General features: G+C 39.7%; 1 protein-coding gene across 3 annotated transcripts in view; it reads right to left on the bottom strand.

Moving 5' to 3' along the window:
• The window catches only part of TRIM24 (tripartite motif containing 24), a 113,853-nt gene extending 98,487 nt beyond the window's left edge, over positions 1–15,366 (bottom strand). For 2 of the 3 annotated variants that reach the window (XM_012742700.3, XM_012742701.3), the window contains exon 1: positions 14,489–15,364. In XM_012742700.3, the coding sequence (XP_012598154.2) occupies positions 14,489–14,846 (358 nt within the window). In that variant the 5' untranslated portion in view covers positions 14,847–15,364. Of the gene's footprint in view, positions 1–14,488 lie in introns of all 3 variants that reach the window. The other variant, XM_012742702.3, reaches the window with a different exon arrangement.
• Positions 15,367–16,155: the final 789 nt, after the last annotated feature.

The raw sequence follows: 16,155 nt of genomic DNA, 5'->3' as shown, positions 1-16,155 counted from the left end.
AGACAGAGATTCCATTTTAACTCTTTGGTGGCAGATTGACCATTTGAGTACTGAACTTTTGATATATTTTTCCCAACAGAAATTTCCCTTTTAATCATAACCAACTTGATTATATACCAAATTTCTTCATAAATTCTCTTTCACAAACCCTATCACACCTTAGACTATCTGCAACTTTTTGTTTTTGTCCCCAGTTTTCCTTCTCTTAAACTTCGTTATTTTACTACTAGAATTTCCCATACAAGATCCTTTCTTATACAATATTATTCTCCTTTCCATTTAACCTTTCTTACCAAAAATACATTTCCATATTCATAGCCTTTCTGTATCTCTTTTGTGTCCACCTTATTAGTTACCTTTTTTCTTGCCTTTTCCCTCCAAATCCATACTTTGAATCAATGTCAAAACCACCTCTGAATTAGGCAAAAGTACATATGTATATTTTTAATAAGAACACACTTTCTGTCTCTTCTACAACACATCTTATTTCTTGGTACACCCCATATACAGAACCAGATGCACTGACCCGAATTCCTACTTTTAATAACTTTAAATTTTAGCAAAAACCAAAGAAACAGGAAGTTTTGAGTTGTCTGTTATAAACATCTATGTTAATTTCTCTATTGTTTTAGTAGTTTTTTTAGATCTTAATTATTATTTTAAGTTATTTTCTGTTAAACATTTTTCTAGCCTGTGAAAATTAGATATTCACCTCAGTAAGGCCCTTAAAGACATGAGTACCTTTGGTGACAACTCAGAACATTTAGCTGTTTTCACCAAACTGACAATATCAAAAATTAGTCTTACTTTTTTACCTCCAAATTCCACTTATGAGACAACAGCATAAATTCACCACTCTCCCAACAGTGGCTGAAATCCTGTGCCAGAAAATGGAACACCCCTCCCACTCCTCAACCCCCAAAATTGGGGACTGAGGAGGCTCCAGGGTGGAGTGCAGGCCTTCTGGTGGGGACTAAAAAAGGGATCATCTTATAAGGGAGAATTTTTCCACTCCCTTCCTAATAGTAGCATGACTGTAAACTAGCATGACTAAGCAACTGTAGAGTGACCTTGTGCATTAACTACAAAATAGCATGACTAAACAACTATAAGTAAGGCGAGACTAGATCTCAATCTCGTGCAGACTTTGTAACCATTTGCTTCTGTAATATATAAAATCCACCATGCTCAGACTCCATTTTGCTCAGAATTTGGAGGCGAGACCCCTCTAAGCCCGCCGGTGTAATAAAAGCCTGTTTTGCAGTATTCCCATGTAGCTCTCCATTTGTTTCCCAGTTTGTTGTAACAATTTAGGATGTCTGGCACAGTTTCTTGGTGCCTAGGTTACATAGGCTAGGCACATCCTGTGCCCATTCCTCAAGTCAGGATCCCAATAAAGGGCCATGAAAGCTTGAATGTATGGAACCTCCCCCCATTTCTGAACAGCATTTCTGTTAAAAATGGAGGATTCCCTAAGTCTGGCAAAAAACTAATAAGTACAAGGTTTCCCACCTTCCCCCCTTTCCTCTAATAAAGTCAACAAGGCAATAGTGGCCAAACTTTGCAAAGTCAAGGTTAGTGCAGCTAAAAAAAGCACAAACGCTACAAGAGAAAAGATAGAACACCGCACAACAAATGTTGCAACATACAGAGTAAGGTTTTTCCCAGTAGGGAGGTAAAGTGACTGGGAAGCACCAGAAAAGGAGAGTGCAAAGAGAAACTTTGGAATACACAGGAAGCTTGTAATTTACCACTCCAACAGTGGAGATAGGGAAGAGAAACAGAGGTTCTGAAAACTGAGGGGACTAAACATGGGAAGCAAGATGCCATAAAGACAGTGCAACAAAGCAGTCTCCACCAGACACACATCATTGTCATCTTGCCTTACCAGAGTCTGCAGCACATTTCCTTCCCAGGCTTCCGCACCAAATGTCAGGTCTATCTTGATGTTCCTTGGTCCTTGGTTCCCAGTGTCAAGAACAAGTACTGGTACCGAGTTGAGCCAATGACAGAGTGATCACACATACAAAGCAATTCCACACAAACAGTTTATTACAGAAAAGAAAGAAACTATACAAAGTGAAAGTAAAGAAGGAAGCTACCCAAAGTGAAAATACATTGCAAAGAGAAGAATAGCTCCACAAGTGGAGAAAGCCATTGTGGACTCCCAGGTGGTTTCCTTTTATTGGCCTGATCTGGGGGAGGGCTTACAGGAGGTGTAGATTATTACCAAATATTATCAGGTGTTCTGCATTTTCCTGCTGTCCCTTCCCCATTGTTCCCTGGCTTCTCTGCCTCTAGGAACCACCTGCCTGGCCTATATACACCACCTGCAGATTTGATCCCTACCTAACAGACTGAATAGCATGATATTGGTATAAAAATGAACAAATAGATCAATGGAACAGATAAATCCAGACATCCGTGGACAACTGATTTTTGACAATACCAATGCAGTGGAGAAAGGATAGATAGTCTTTTCAATGACAGTACTGGAAAAGTTGAAAATCCATATGTAAAATGAACTTGGACCCATACTTCATACCACATAAAAACTAACTCAAAATGAATAGCTCATAGAGTTACAAGTAAACCTTAAAACTATGGAACTTCAAGAAGAAAACAGAATCCTAGCACACTGGGAGGCCAAGGCGGGTAGATCATTTGAGCTCAGGAGTTCGAGACCAGCCTGAGCAAGAGTGAGACCCTGTCTCTATTAAAATAGAAAGAAATTGATTGGACAACTAAAAATATATAGAAAAAATTAGCTGGGCATAGTGGTACATGCCTATAGTCCCAGCTATTCGGGAGGCTGAGGCAGAAGGATCGCTCGAGCCCAGGAGTTTGAGGTTGCTGTGAGGTAGGCTGATGCCATGGCACTCTAGCCCGGGCAGAGTGAGACTGTCTCAAAAAAAAAAAAAAAAAAAGAAGAAGAAGAAGAAGAAAACAGAGGAGAAAACATCTGTTAGGCTGGGGTGGTGGCTCACGCCTGTAATCCTAGCACTTTGGGAGGCCAAGATTACTTGAGGGGTTTGAGACCAGCCTGAACAAGAGTGAGAAATAGAAAAATTAGTTGGGCATGCCAGTAGTCCCAGTTACTCAGAGAAGGCTAAGGCAGGACAATTTCTTGAGCCCATGAAATTGAAGTTGCAGCACTGAGCTATGCTGATGCCACTGCAATTCAGCCTAGGCTACAGACCGTGTCTCAAAAACAAAACAAAACAAAAACCTGTGTCAGATAAAGACTTCTTAGATATGACACAAAAGAACAATCCATAAAAGTTGGACTTCATCAAAATAAGGGATTGGGCCACCTTGGAGAACTGGCTCAGAAAAAGTAAAAGGTAAAAGATAAACCTAGAAATTCATTTTTCCGGAAAGTGCTCAAAAAGTGACGGGGGCATGTCAAAGAACACAGATGTCAACTTGAAGGGATAATCAAATTAGGACAATTTGATTATCAAAATAAACTATGAAAGGAATAGATTATAACATATTGAATAAAAAGTTCCACAAGCCCATGATATTAATAAGTAGAAAAGAAAATGGTCATCCATATAGACCAATAAGCATAGAATAGAAAAATCATTTTACAACATCACAGTAATAACTGATACAAGAATCAGTGTATGCCAATCCAAGTTTTTTGGGAACAGAATATTTACACAGACTCCAAAATATTTCCTAAGAGGTTACTTATTAATTACAAAAGGGAAGAGGCAATAGGTTTAGAGTGGAGAAACCTGGCAGTCATCACCTTAAATAAGTGATCAAGTTCTTACATGTGGCCTTTATGCTTGAAGATCAGTTTGGCTGGATATAAAAATCTCAACTCATATTTTCTTTCTGTGAAAAATCTTAAAATCTTTTCTGGACTCAAATGCTGATGTTGGAGAGTCTGATGACAATCTGATATCCTTTCTGTTATAAAAAGATCCCATCTTTTTCTATGGATACTCAAAGTATTTTCCTTTTCTTTACAGCCCTAGCACAGGCTGTAAGCTAAGATAGCTCTTCTAGATTCAGAGTCCCATGGTTTCCTCTTACGTTGTTACCATTGAGTATTCAAATCTATGGTACCTTAGTGTAAAACCACTTCTCTAACAATTTCAGAGATCTGCATCCTCCAATGTCCCCTCCCTCCCATATGTAGCTGGGTCTTTTCCTTCTTTACCCCTAAATTCCTACCCTCGTCAACTCGTGTTTATTTTCAACAGTTTGTTCTCAGTGTAGGGCTCTGTTTTTTCACTGAGAATTTCTAAGAACCTCAGGGACCAATCTATCTCAACTGCCTCAGACTTTTCTGTGGTCTCTTAGTACTCAGCCAGAAATCTGAACCTGATATGCTCCCTCCTTGTCTCAGCTAGTATTACCAGCTAGTATTACCAGATAGGTCCACTGTATCTTCCAATGAGGTAAATCCCACCTTTTTGGGTTATTTGTTGGTGGTATTTAGATTGTATCATTCTTAGGACTATTAAAGTCCCTTTAAATTCCTCAGTTTGTTCCCACACAGCTATTATTCCTGTAAGGTTCTTACTACTATGGGTAATTTGGCCCACACACATTTTTATTTTAGCATGTAACAGACATGCTCACCAATACCCCAAAACAGTGCTACCTGAAGTGGCCATCTACTGTTTGTTACCAAGTCATTTGAGCAATAAGGAGTTTGTGTCAGAATGTAAACCAACCAAGTCACTGAACACATTGTTTACTTCAGCTGACAATTTCTTCATAGACTTGCTAGATGAAGGAAGCTGTACCCTGGTTTATATCCTGTGGCAAACTCCTTATCCTATTTCAGACTCTAACAGCTTGCAGACTACACTTTGAGTAGCACTTCCCTACAATATACTGCTTCTTCACAGAGGTGCTGGACAGCATAAAGAAGACAAACAGATATCACTGTTAATTTATGGTCTCTAGCAGCAAAGGAGTCCCAACACAACACTACATTTACTGGTCAACTTCAAAATTCCTCCACTCCTCAATCCTTGTTCCATGCCTGTTACCCTCTCATTCTCAGCAGAAGACCTCACTTTCTACTAAAAGAAATAGGTGGGGGGCTCAGAATACAGAAACTCCATCTACTCTGAAGACACACAAACCTTCCATATTTACACCTATTCTTGCCTTCTCTCCTGTCCAAAATAAAGAAAATGTCTCTCCTCCTATCCAAGTCACCAATCCCTCTACCCATGTCATGAATCAATCCCTTCCTGCCTTCTCAGAAGCCTCAGACACTCACAAATCTCATCTTTTATTTACTCAACATTTCTCCTGAGTGAATCCTTTCCACTTTCATTTAAATATGCTTAAGCTTCTTTGATTTATAAAAAAGGAAATAAGAAATCCTTTTAAACTCTGTATTTTTCTTTCCTCAGGTATTACTTTATCCCTCTTCCTCGCCTTCAGAGATAAACTTCTCTACAGAGTTGTCTGAACTTTCCAACTACATCTTTACATCTCCCACTCATTGTTTAGCCTACCCTAATCTGGTTTCCATTTCAATCTCTCCACCAAGTTATGCTTCTCCATGTCACTAACCTTAATGTTTTGTTGTTTTTTTTTTAAGTCTCTTCCTTGTTGACCTTGCTGGAGCATGACACAGTAAAACACTGTTACCTCTGTTAACTATTTTTCAGGCTTCCATGACATCACATTTTTCTGGTTTTCTCCTACTACTTTTCAGCCTCCTTTGGAAGTTCATTCTAAGATAGGAGCCATTACATATCAGGTTGTCCTAGGGTGATTTCCTCACTCTACTCTCCAGAATAGAAGAGAGAAGAACAGAAGAAAAGATAAGGAGACTAAAGGATCAGAGAAGTGGGAAGAAAACTTAATACCAAAAGATGAGTAGGGAAAGCTGAGGCGGGAAGACTAGTAAAAGCAATTAAAGTCACATGGAAAACAAATCAAGTCTAGCAGATTTGATGAGGACAGGAAGAAACATAAAAATCAACATGTACCAGTACAAAGAGACTGACACTAGGAATCTCATGTGCTATAGGCTCTCTTCCTGGTTATGCTTCATGCTGAACATAGGCAGCTAATTAAGCAATGCTGGGAAGACTATTCATCCATAATCAAAGTAAAATAAAGATCTGGTAGTCATGATTCCTAATCCCTATAGAAGACATTTTTCTTTTAAATGTATTATACTATGACATGAGTATCTATGGATTATTTACATTAGAATAAATCAGAAAAGAAAGTTCTTTGAGAAATAAGGTAGTTTTACAACTTCAAAGAAGACATGGGATTTGAAAAAGGGGTTTTTTTGTTGTTGTTGTTGTTTTTGAGACACAGTCTCACTCTGTTGCTCTGAGTAGAGTGCTATGGCATCAGCGTAGCTCACAGCAACCTCAAACTTCTGGGCTTAAGCAATCCTTCTGCCTCAGCCTCCCAAGTAGCTGAGACTACAGGCATGCGCCGCCATGCCCAGCTAATTTTTTTTCTATATATATTTTTAGTTGTCCAGCTAATTTCTTTCTATTTTTTCTAGTAGAGACAGGGTCTCGCTCTTGCTCAGGCTGGTCTTTAACTCCTAAGCTCAAATGATCCACTGCCTCAGCCTCCCAGAGTGCTAGGATTACAGGCGTGAACCACTGTGCCCGGCCTGAAAAAGGTTTTGAAAGACTAGATTAGAAGCAAAAATATTGAGGCAATTCAGGTGATATTTATGTTTCTATGTTATTTTAAACACAAATATTTGAATATGTACCCTACATATTTATATACTATACTACATTACTAGTGCATCCTGTACATAAATCATAAGCATAACACATATTTAAAGAATAAAATCAAGATGAGATAACATTTTTAAATATCTTGGTAATTACAATAGCTTAATATCATTGTCAACTAATATGCCAAGATACAATATACACTTAAGGCATGGTCCATTATTTTCATAATAGAGGATGTCCATCAATTTCAAAGAATTTCCTTGATAATTTTAGGCCCACTTCTTGTTATATCTGGTTAGATAATCACTTTTGTTAACCTCACAATAAAAGCGAAGGAAGCCTATGATGCTCTGCCACTTTAATGCTACTGTGCTTGCAAAGGAGTATTATCTTTATCATAACTGAAAATGAGACTTCAAAGATACAAGTAATTTAAGGCTGGTGGGAAATTAAAACTCTATCAACTCTATACACCTGATAAAATGAAACAAAATGGGACAGCAACAGTGACAGCTTTCTACAGAACACAGATCTGTAGAAATCTTGCAAGTTAATCTCCTTGCCAGCTAATTGCACATTCAAGTCCAAAGAATGACATATCCATCCACACAACACTGGGGGAAAGTCATTAAATATAAGTAGCCCTGATTTCTCTAGGTTTAGCCTTCTATATTTTCCTAAAGTGGGAGGAGCTAAGCCAATAGCACCCAATCTTGACAACAGACTTAAATGGAACTATCTCTATGTCATTAATTGCAACTGGGGAATCACATTTTATCGCTATTGTACATGTGCCCTACATCCTGCAATTTAGGTACTTTCCAGACTGCTGAGGGGCTTTTGTAAGCAGCCTCCATATGGGCCTTCCCGAGAACCTGAGATTGGGGGTTTTATGGCAGAGGCCTGCTAATGGCCTACAATAATCTTCAATCTTTTGTCAGTCATTTTAGTTAAAAACTGATACTAAAATCCATAAACCCATTTATTCAAACATGTCAATTGCATTTACATTTTGGGTGGAAAAAGAAACAGAGTGTGCAGTGTAGAAATCCCATTACCTTCAGAGCAGCTGTGTATAGTTAGTAGGTTGTACAGTACAAGGGACTGTCTGACTTGAGGGCAAACAGGGATTAAAATATAGTCCACTTCCTAAGGGATGCATTCCTTGGTGCAAAAGATGCAAAGAGTTAGAAAACTTTTTTCTGACTCACACAAAAGTACCATTTGGGCTTGAGGAAGGCTTGACTCCTATCCTCAGGATAATCAGTACAGCATATATGAAATATAGTCATTTAACATGCTTATTCGTGTGACCCTGACAAGCTATATATCAAGTACTTTAAAGTTTAATTTCTGAAAAAAAGTTGAATGTTTTCCCTCAACTCAATGGATTACATTTTCTGCATAATGTGGTACATACATATCCCATTTGAGACTACTGGTCTAGTGTGTATTAAAAATGCAGGAGTAAATTTTGAGAAAGAGATCAAGGGGATTACAGGAAGAAATTTTGGAACTTGTCCATGATAGTTTAATAATCAAAGTTTGCAAATTATCCATATTTGAGCATATAAGAAAGGCATAATGCGATTAAAAACCAGTCTTCGGATATCACCTTCCCACCAGGATAGAGTAACTGATACTGACACAAGCTTTTCTGCCATTAACTACTATATACAACTGGGAAAAATACAGACGGCAACTGTTTTTAGGCAATGGACAACAGGCAATGCAATACTGTGGTCCCTGAGAAAAGGGAAATTCAGGTGAACCCTCAAAATATCTTTATTCTCTAACTGGGGTCTATTTTCTGACCATGGTTCAGGAAGCTACAGCCAATGCAGCACATAGCTAAAGAGCCAGAGAGATTTTGGGGTTGTAAACCAGTTGGAATATATACAGCAAAGCTGCGGAAACAGGAGCTGAACAGAGAAAGGGCGCCAGTAGTCTGCCGTAGTAGGGTTTTTGCCAAGTCCTTGGCTAAAGGCTACCACACATGTGCAGAGCAAGACCATGGGAAGTTTTTATCGGAGAGCAGCTGCTTAGAGATTGAGAGAAGACCAAAGATACCAGAGGCCAAGCAGGAACAAAGAGAAAACAAAAAGATGATAGTCTTAAACCTGACCATACCAACAATTACTTAAAATGTAAACGGATTAAACAATTAAAAGCAAAAATTGATAGCTTCAATAAAAACAAGACAACTATATCATATCTATAAGAGACACTTTCAATATAAAAGTTAAAAAACTAAAAGCATGGAAAAAATATACCATTCAAATAAATAAAAAACTGGCTTAGCTATATTAATGAGAGACAAAGGGTATTTCATGTTTAAAAAGGGTAGACAATTCATAAGTAAGACAAAGCTTCAAAATACCTGTAGCACAACCAAGTAAGGTATATCCCAAGCATGTAAGACTGGTTTAACACCTAAAAATAAATATAATTCACATATTAATGGGGAAAAAAGGAGAAAAATCACATGATCATTTCAATAAATACCAAAAAACCATTTTAAAAATTCATTACCCATTCATAATAAAAATTATCACTGTACTAAGAATAAAACGGAACTTCATTTTGACAATGGGCATCTATTAAAAAACAAAAGGCTAATATATTAATAGTGAGCAATTAAATGTTTCCCTCCTAAGATCAGGAATAAGGCAAGGATATCCTCCTTTCATTTAATATTGAAATTCAACTCTATTCAATACTGTACTGGAGGCCCTAACTAGTGCGATAAGGAAAGAAAAAGACAAATTATAAAGAATAGAAAGAAAGGAGAACTATCTTCCCGTAGTGTACATAGAAATCCTAAGTAATCTACAAAAAAAGAAACTACTAGATTTAATACTTGAATTTAGCAAGATAATGGAATGTAAGCAATCAATAATCATATTTAAGTATATTGGCAACAAATGGAAGTGAAATTTTTTAGATACCATTTACAGTATCATTAAACATTATAAAATAATTAAACTTAATTGTATAAGACAGTTACAATGAAAACCATACAATAGTCTGAAAGATTTAAATATCCAAATATTTAATAAATGGGAGATAAAACATGTTCAGTTAGGAAGAGTCAATATCAAGATCATTCTCCCCAAATTGGTATCTAGATTCAATGCAATGCCAATCAAACCATAGCAGACTTTTGATAGAAACTGACAAGCCGATTGTAAAGAAATGCAAATAACTCCAGAGCCAAAACAATTTTGAAAAAGAACAAGTTGCCCAATTTCAAAACTTGCTAAAAAGGCTAGAGTAATCATAAAACATTATGTATTAGCTGAATGAATAGATCAATAGAGAAGAATATAGTAATAGACCATACACACATGGTCAATTGATTTTTGTACAATAATGCCAAAGTAATATAATGAGGAAAGTACTCTTTTTCAATAAATGGTGCCTTAAAATATAGTTAAAAACATGAACCTCAACCTCTATCTCACACAAAAATTAACTCAATGGATTATAGGTGTAAATTTGAAAGCAAAACCAATAAAAGTATTCAAGAAAAAAGTAGAGAAAATATTAGTAAACTTGTAACCAACAAAGAATTGTTAGGACACAAAACCCGGAAAGAAATTGATAAACCAGATTTAATCAAAATTTAAAATTTTAGCTCTTCAAAAGACACTAATTAAGAAAATGAACAGGCAAGGCAGAGAGTAGGAAAAAAACCACTTGCAATACGCATATCTGACAAAGGACCAAGATACAGAATACATACAAAGGATTTTTACATACTACCTAATTTTAAACATCTACAAGATTTAAACCAAAATGTCACCACAAAAAGATATAAGAATGGCCACTAAGCACAGGAGAAGATGCTTAACATTATTCATCAATGAAAATTAAAATGATGAGATACTCTTTCACACCTACTAGAATGGCTAAACTTAATAACACCCAAATTGCAGAGGGCATGGGCCAACAAACTATAGGGAGTGTAAAAGGGTACAGCCAGTGTAAATACACATTTATCACACAAATGAATTTCAATTCTAAGTATTTACTCAGGGAAATGAAAATATATCTACACTGAGACTTATGCACATTTATAACAGTTTTATTCATAATAACCCCAAGCTGAAAACAATAATTTCCATCCACAGGTAAAGGAATAAACAAATTGTACATAGAACAGACACAGAGAATATAGATCATTCTTAAACACTATTAATCTTCTGCCATTAAATCTTATACTCATGAGATGATTTATACTTTATGCCAAGAATCAAAAGAAGAAATCAGCTCCCAGAATAGAGTTACATATTTATATGCTTAGAGTTAGTAAAGAAGTCTTAAAATACTGATGGGTTCTTTTATCTTACTCTCCTTGGACAAATAATGTGATCCCTTTCAAAAGTATGCTCTCAGTATTCTTTAAAAATAGCTCTTTGAGTTTGTTACTCTTTGGCTGAACAGCACATCAATACCACAAAATACTGCCCAATGATACAATGTTTCTTCAAGATCAGTTTGTCTTAAAAAGAAAAAAAAAAAATTAGCTTGTATGCCTAATGTTAAAAAGAAAAAAAAAAAAAAGATCAGTTTGTCTTCTGACTTAATATACCTAAAGAAAATTGGTTTTCTAAGCTTGCCTCTTTCCTAGATAGTTATCACATACTAAGAAAATGACAGTTAAGACTGAGGTAGTCATCCTACTTTAGCTTGTCATTTTCCCTCACTCCTTCCAACATGTAGTCTTTCTTAGAAAAGGACAGTTTAAACCCAGGTTTTAGACATATGTTCTCAATGGGGACTTGGTGGCTAGTGTATTTGTGTCTGAGCATTTAAAAATTACACTTTTCTGTTATTAGTTTTATCTTATTTCTCCCAGTTAAAACATTGTGTTGACTTTTGTAAGAAAAATGTGCCAGGATTTATTTTCTATGAATTTCATTTAGGATAACAAAGGGAACACAAAAAAGTATTTTACATTAAGGGAAACTAGTTCTAATAGTGTTAAGACCTACAACTCTAACTAAACCTTGAATTTTGGTCTCAATTTGCTAAAACATTGTATTATGATCAATTGTATTAGAATATAATACTGTTTCAGTTAAAGAAACACTAGGGTTTAATATTACACTCCAGAATCGTGAAACTATCCCAGATGACCTAGAATCAGGCTCTCAGGAGGGAGAGGCCTAAAAATCTAAACTTTTAACTAGTAGGTGATACTACTAGTGCTAACATTTGAAAATCCCCAGTTTTTGAAATCTAAAAAGAAAATATAACTAGCATATTTGGCCTCAACAAACTTGTTGTTTGGCCTATAGTATGGGCCTATAAATGCATTTTTAAAAATTACTTGCCAATATATAATACCAAGGAAATTTTACATAAAAAATCCAGAATCAGACTTCTCATTAAAAAAATTTTTTTAAAGATCCGTCAACACCTGCCCTGTACTCTCATAGGACAATCGCCAGAGCTCAATATAATGTGCCCCCCAACCCCTTTCACTCCCCACCATTCTGTTATTTTACCTCAACACTCACAATTTTCCATCTCAAGTACCTGCTTAACCTCTATAGATACTATTTGACCCATGATGCCTATATCACAAAGTTATTAGGAGAATGAAGAGCAGAGATGATCAAATGAACTCTTTAGTTAGGAAATGTATTAAATATTTTCTTAACTTTTGCTTCAGCTAGTATTAAAGTAAGCAAGGAGAGATGAAGGGAGAAAATATTCAAATCAGTAAAGACTCAAGATAACCGTAGCCCTTTTATGGTGGTTTATTTTTAGTATAATTTTTTGAAGGCTTTTTCTCAGCATAAGACAAAAACATTATCTTCCAATTTAAATGTTTTTCCTGATCTCTTGCTTACGACACAACATAAAGATGAAAAAAAAACCCTGTAGATTGTAATTACACAGAACATTTTTTTTTTTTTTTTTTTTTTTACACAGAACATTTTGATAAGTCTGGAATTCCAAACTTGTCTCAGAATTTAAGATCAGAGCTACCCAAGTTCTCATTCACTCAAGTCCAAATGTCATGGCCAGGCACATAATAAATCATAATTATGCAAAATTCAGATCTTAATTGGCTACTGGCATGTTTACACATTTAAAATACAAATAAAAGAAACCTTAAAATGTGTCTAAGAATTAAGAACTAAGGTTTAAATTTCACCTGTAACTAACTTTCAAATAGGTGGAGCACTTACTTCAGTGCAAACTAGTATGAAGGATCCGAGATTTTACCATACTTGCAGGCTAAGGAAGTAGTCTACCAGTTTCATGGATGGTGAGAGAAGACCCTAAGCTTAGGGAACCCTAATCTTTTAAGATGGGCGATAAGCATGTCTACCCTTTGCTCCAGAAGGAGACATTATCTTTATTATGCTGGACAGTCTGCATCCCTGCCCTTCTCTCTGAGGGGTGAGGAACCTGCAGCCTCAAGGCTGCATGTGGCCCCCCCAGATCCCCAAGTGCCACCCCTCCACCGAATTCAAACTTCACAGAAAAAATCCCTTTATTAGAAGGATTTGTTCTGTAAAATTTTGATTCAATCAAAAGGCTGCAATCAAGCACCTGCACTCAGTCACTGGTGCAAGACACTATCTCTATCTTCCAAGGCTGTTCCTTATACATCCTTGAAAAAAGAGAAACAAAGAGGCAGTCAGTACCTCGCTGACAAGAGGGCAGAAACGAAGAGACCCATGGAAAATTGTCTCCTACATCTAGATACTGTTCCTAACATGCAGTTAAATAAATGAGTCTAAGACCACAACCTGTTTAAAGAATCCATTTCATACACCCCTTGACCTAGGGCAGTTATTTAATTAGCAGTTTATTTCTAAATAAAGCAACCATTCTCTCTAAAAAGGAAATGTAAATTAAAAGTAAATGATCTCTTTTCCAGTTATGCCGTTTTTAAAAAGAACGTGCTCAAGTATTTGAACAAATTTTGAAAACCTCAAGTATTCTACTAGAAGCTGTGTTTACTTTAACTTACTTTAAATGTTGCAAAAACCTGTTAACGTTAGCAATAGGAACTACCTGTCAAAAGTCTCATTATACAGCAACAAATACCACAAAGAGAACAGTAACTTCCCAGCTTTGTCTTCCAAATACAAGAAAACCCTGCACCCCAAACCACTTTGTTCTATTTTTCTTTACCCTTTAGCGTCTCAAAATAAAACCTTCGAATGAGACAACAAAACAACGTCTCTTGGTTCCTTTGTCCCCAGCTGAGGGGAGAGAAGAGAATTGGGAACTCATTAAGGTAAAGAGCCCCAAACATGCAAGATAGGCAACAAACGGCGTTCAACCTGCAATCAATCATCAAAGAAAGTCACCACTTAATCTTCAGCCCTCCCTTCCCCCCTTCAGCTCAGCTCAAATAACGTGGGTATATACGAGATGATTAGGATCATATGGACCTGGACAAAGCTCTGCGGAGGGAGCGAGGAGCAGTTAACTAGATGCAGTCGGCAAAGAACCGCAGATCTAGACTGAAGGAGAGATCCGCAAAAGTGCGGGTCGCACGGGCCACCCTACTCTGGAGAACGCCGAGGAGCAGCAGCAGAGTGGCCAAGTCCACAGCGCCCAAGCAAGTTGCTCCCCGCGCGCCGCACGCCGCCGAGCGCGCGGGCCCTCCATGTCACCGTCGCCAACACAGACCCTCCTCCTCGCCCCTCCCCCGCCGCGCACCCCGGGCGGCGGCGACATGACAGCCGGTCGCGCCGCACAAGGGCGCCGGCCCCCTCCCGCCCGCCTCCCGGGGCTCCCCCGCGACCGCGGGCAGCTCTCACCTTGGGTGGCGAACGGTGAGGAGCCGCTGACCGGCGAGCCGGAGCTGGGGGCGGGCGGCGGGGTCTCGGCCGAGCCCAGCATGGGCGCCGGCAGCATGAGGTAGCGCTGAGGCGCCGGCAGGCAGCGCTGGCAGAAAGAGTGCAGGCAGGGCAGCAGCTTGGGCGCCCGGCTCTGGATGTTCTGGTGGCACACGGCGCAAGTGTCCAACAGGTTGAGCCGGGCCGCCTCGCCGCCGCGCTCCGAGTCCGGGCCCTGCCGACTCTCGGCCTCGTTCTCCCCGCTCGGCGCCGCCGAGGGCCCCCCGGCGGCCGCCGCCGAAGCCGCGGCCGCCGCCGTCTTCTCCACCGCCACCTCCATTGTCCTGCCCCCGCCGCTGCCGGTGAAGGGGGAGCGCGGTCTCCGCCCGCCGCCCCCGACGACCTCCTCCTCCTCCTGCCGCTCCTCCTCTGAGGCCGCTCCGCTGACCCTCGGCAGAGGGAGGGAGGGAAGGAGAGCCTGGCGGAGGAAGCCTCCTCAGGCCCCGGGGATCCGCCTCCCGGGTGGCGCGGCCGGAAGAAGGGGATCTGTCAGCGGGGACCGTCCCTTGCACCGGGGAGGCTGCGCCCCGTCCGCCTCTCCAACCGCAGCGGCGCTCGCTGAATCCGCCCAGCCCGCCCTCGCCTGCCTGCCTTTCACTCGGGCCCCCCGGCCCACCTCGGGCCCCGCCCTCCCTCTCCCAGCAACTGAGGCGACGGCGAGGAGCGCGCCGCCCAATAGCCGCCGCGCCTGGCGAGGGGGCGGGGCCTTCCGGAGCCCGCGAGCTCCGACCGCCGCTGCAGGAGGCTGAGAGGTGGGAGGTGCCCGCCCAGCCCCGCCCCCTCGAGATAGTGGAAGCGCGGCCTCTGATTGGGCCTTTGTGTGTGTTTCCCTCCTCTGGAAAGATTAAGGGTTCGTTTGTTAATGACCAGCCGCCTAATTCGGTGCGCCGGTATTAGCTCCTCCTACGGGGCGGGGCTCCGCCTTGTCTACACAACGCCGTTAATTAAGTAACTGCTTCAAAAACTCTGATTTTACTACAGGAGACTCGATCTTGTACGAGGAGTAAACATGGTGGGAGGGTCAAAGGACAGAGTGGAGGTAGTGAAGTGCAAACAAGAAAGACATAGAAAGAGATCCTGTGGAAAAGAGATCCTGTGTGAAAGAGATCCTGTGGAGGCAGTATGAGTTTTCCAGCCTGTTTTTACTCATCTCTGTGATGAATGATTGAGAATGAGGAATAAGGGGGAGGTTCTCTTGCAAGTCCCCAATGAAAAAGGTGAAATTAATTTTTAAAGTCAGTGATTTACTTTTTAAATGAATAAAAGTGGTTCATTTCCCCAAGAATTAATAAAGATTTACAAATGTCATTATCGCTTAAATATGGCATCATTAAAAGAAAAATCTCAATACTGATGTCCACATAAATCATAACTTCAAGATTCATTTTCATCACCTCCTTCATCCCTCGACACACTGATACAAGAAATTATGCACATTTCACGCAAAAAACGGCCAAGCTCTTAAGAAGCTTGAAGAACTGACATGAGGGTGGAGGACACAAGCTTTTAAAAAGTATATGTAGGCCGGGTGTGGTACCTCAAGCCTGTAATCGCAGCATTTTGGGAGGCCAAGGCGGGAGCAGCTCTGG

The sequence above is a fragment of the Microcebus murinus genome, chromosome 9 (assembly GCF_040939455.1).
Source record: "Microcebus murinus isolate Inina chromosome 9, M.murinus_Inina_mat1.0, whole genome shotgun sequence".
Classification (NCBI taxonomy): Eukaryota; Metazoa; Chordata; class Mammalia; order Primates; family Cheirogaleidae; genus Microcebus; species Microcebus murinus.
This window is presented reverse-complemented; position numbering and strand designations above follow the sequence as displayed.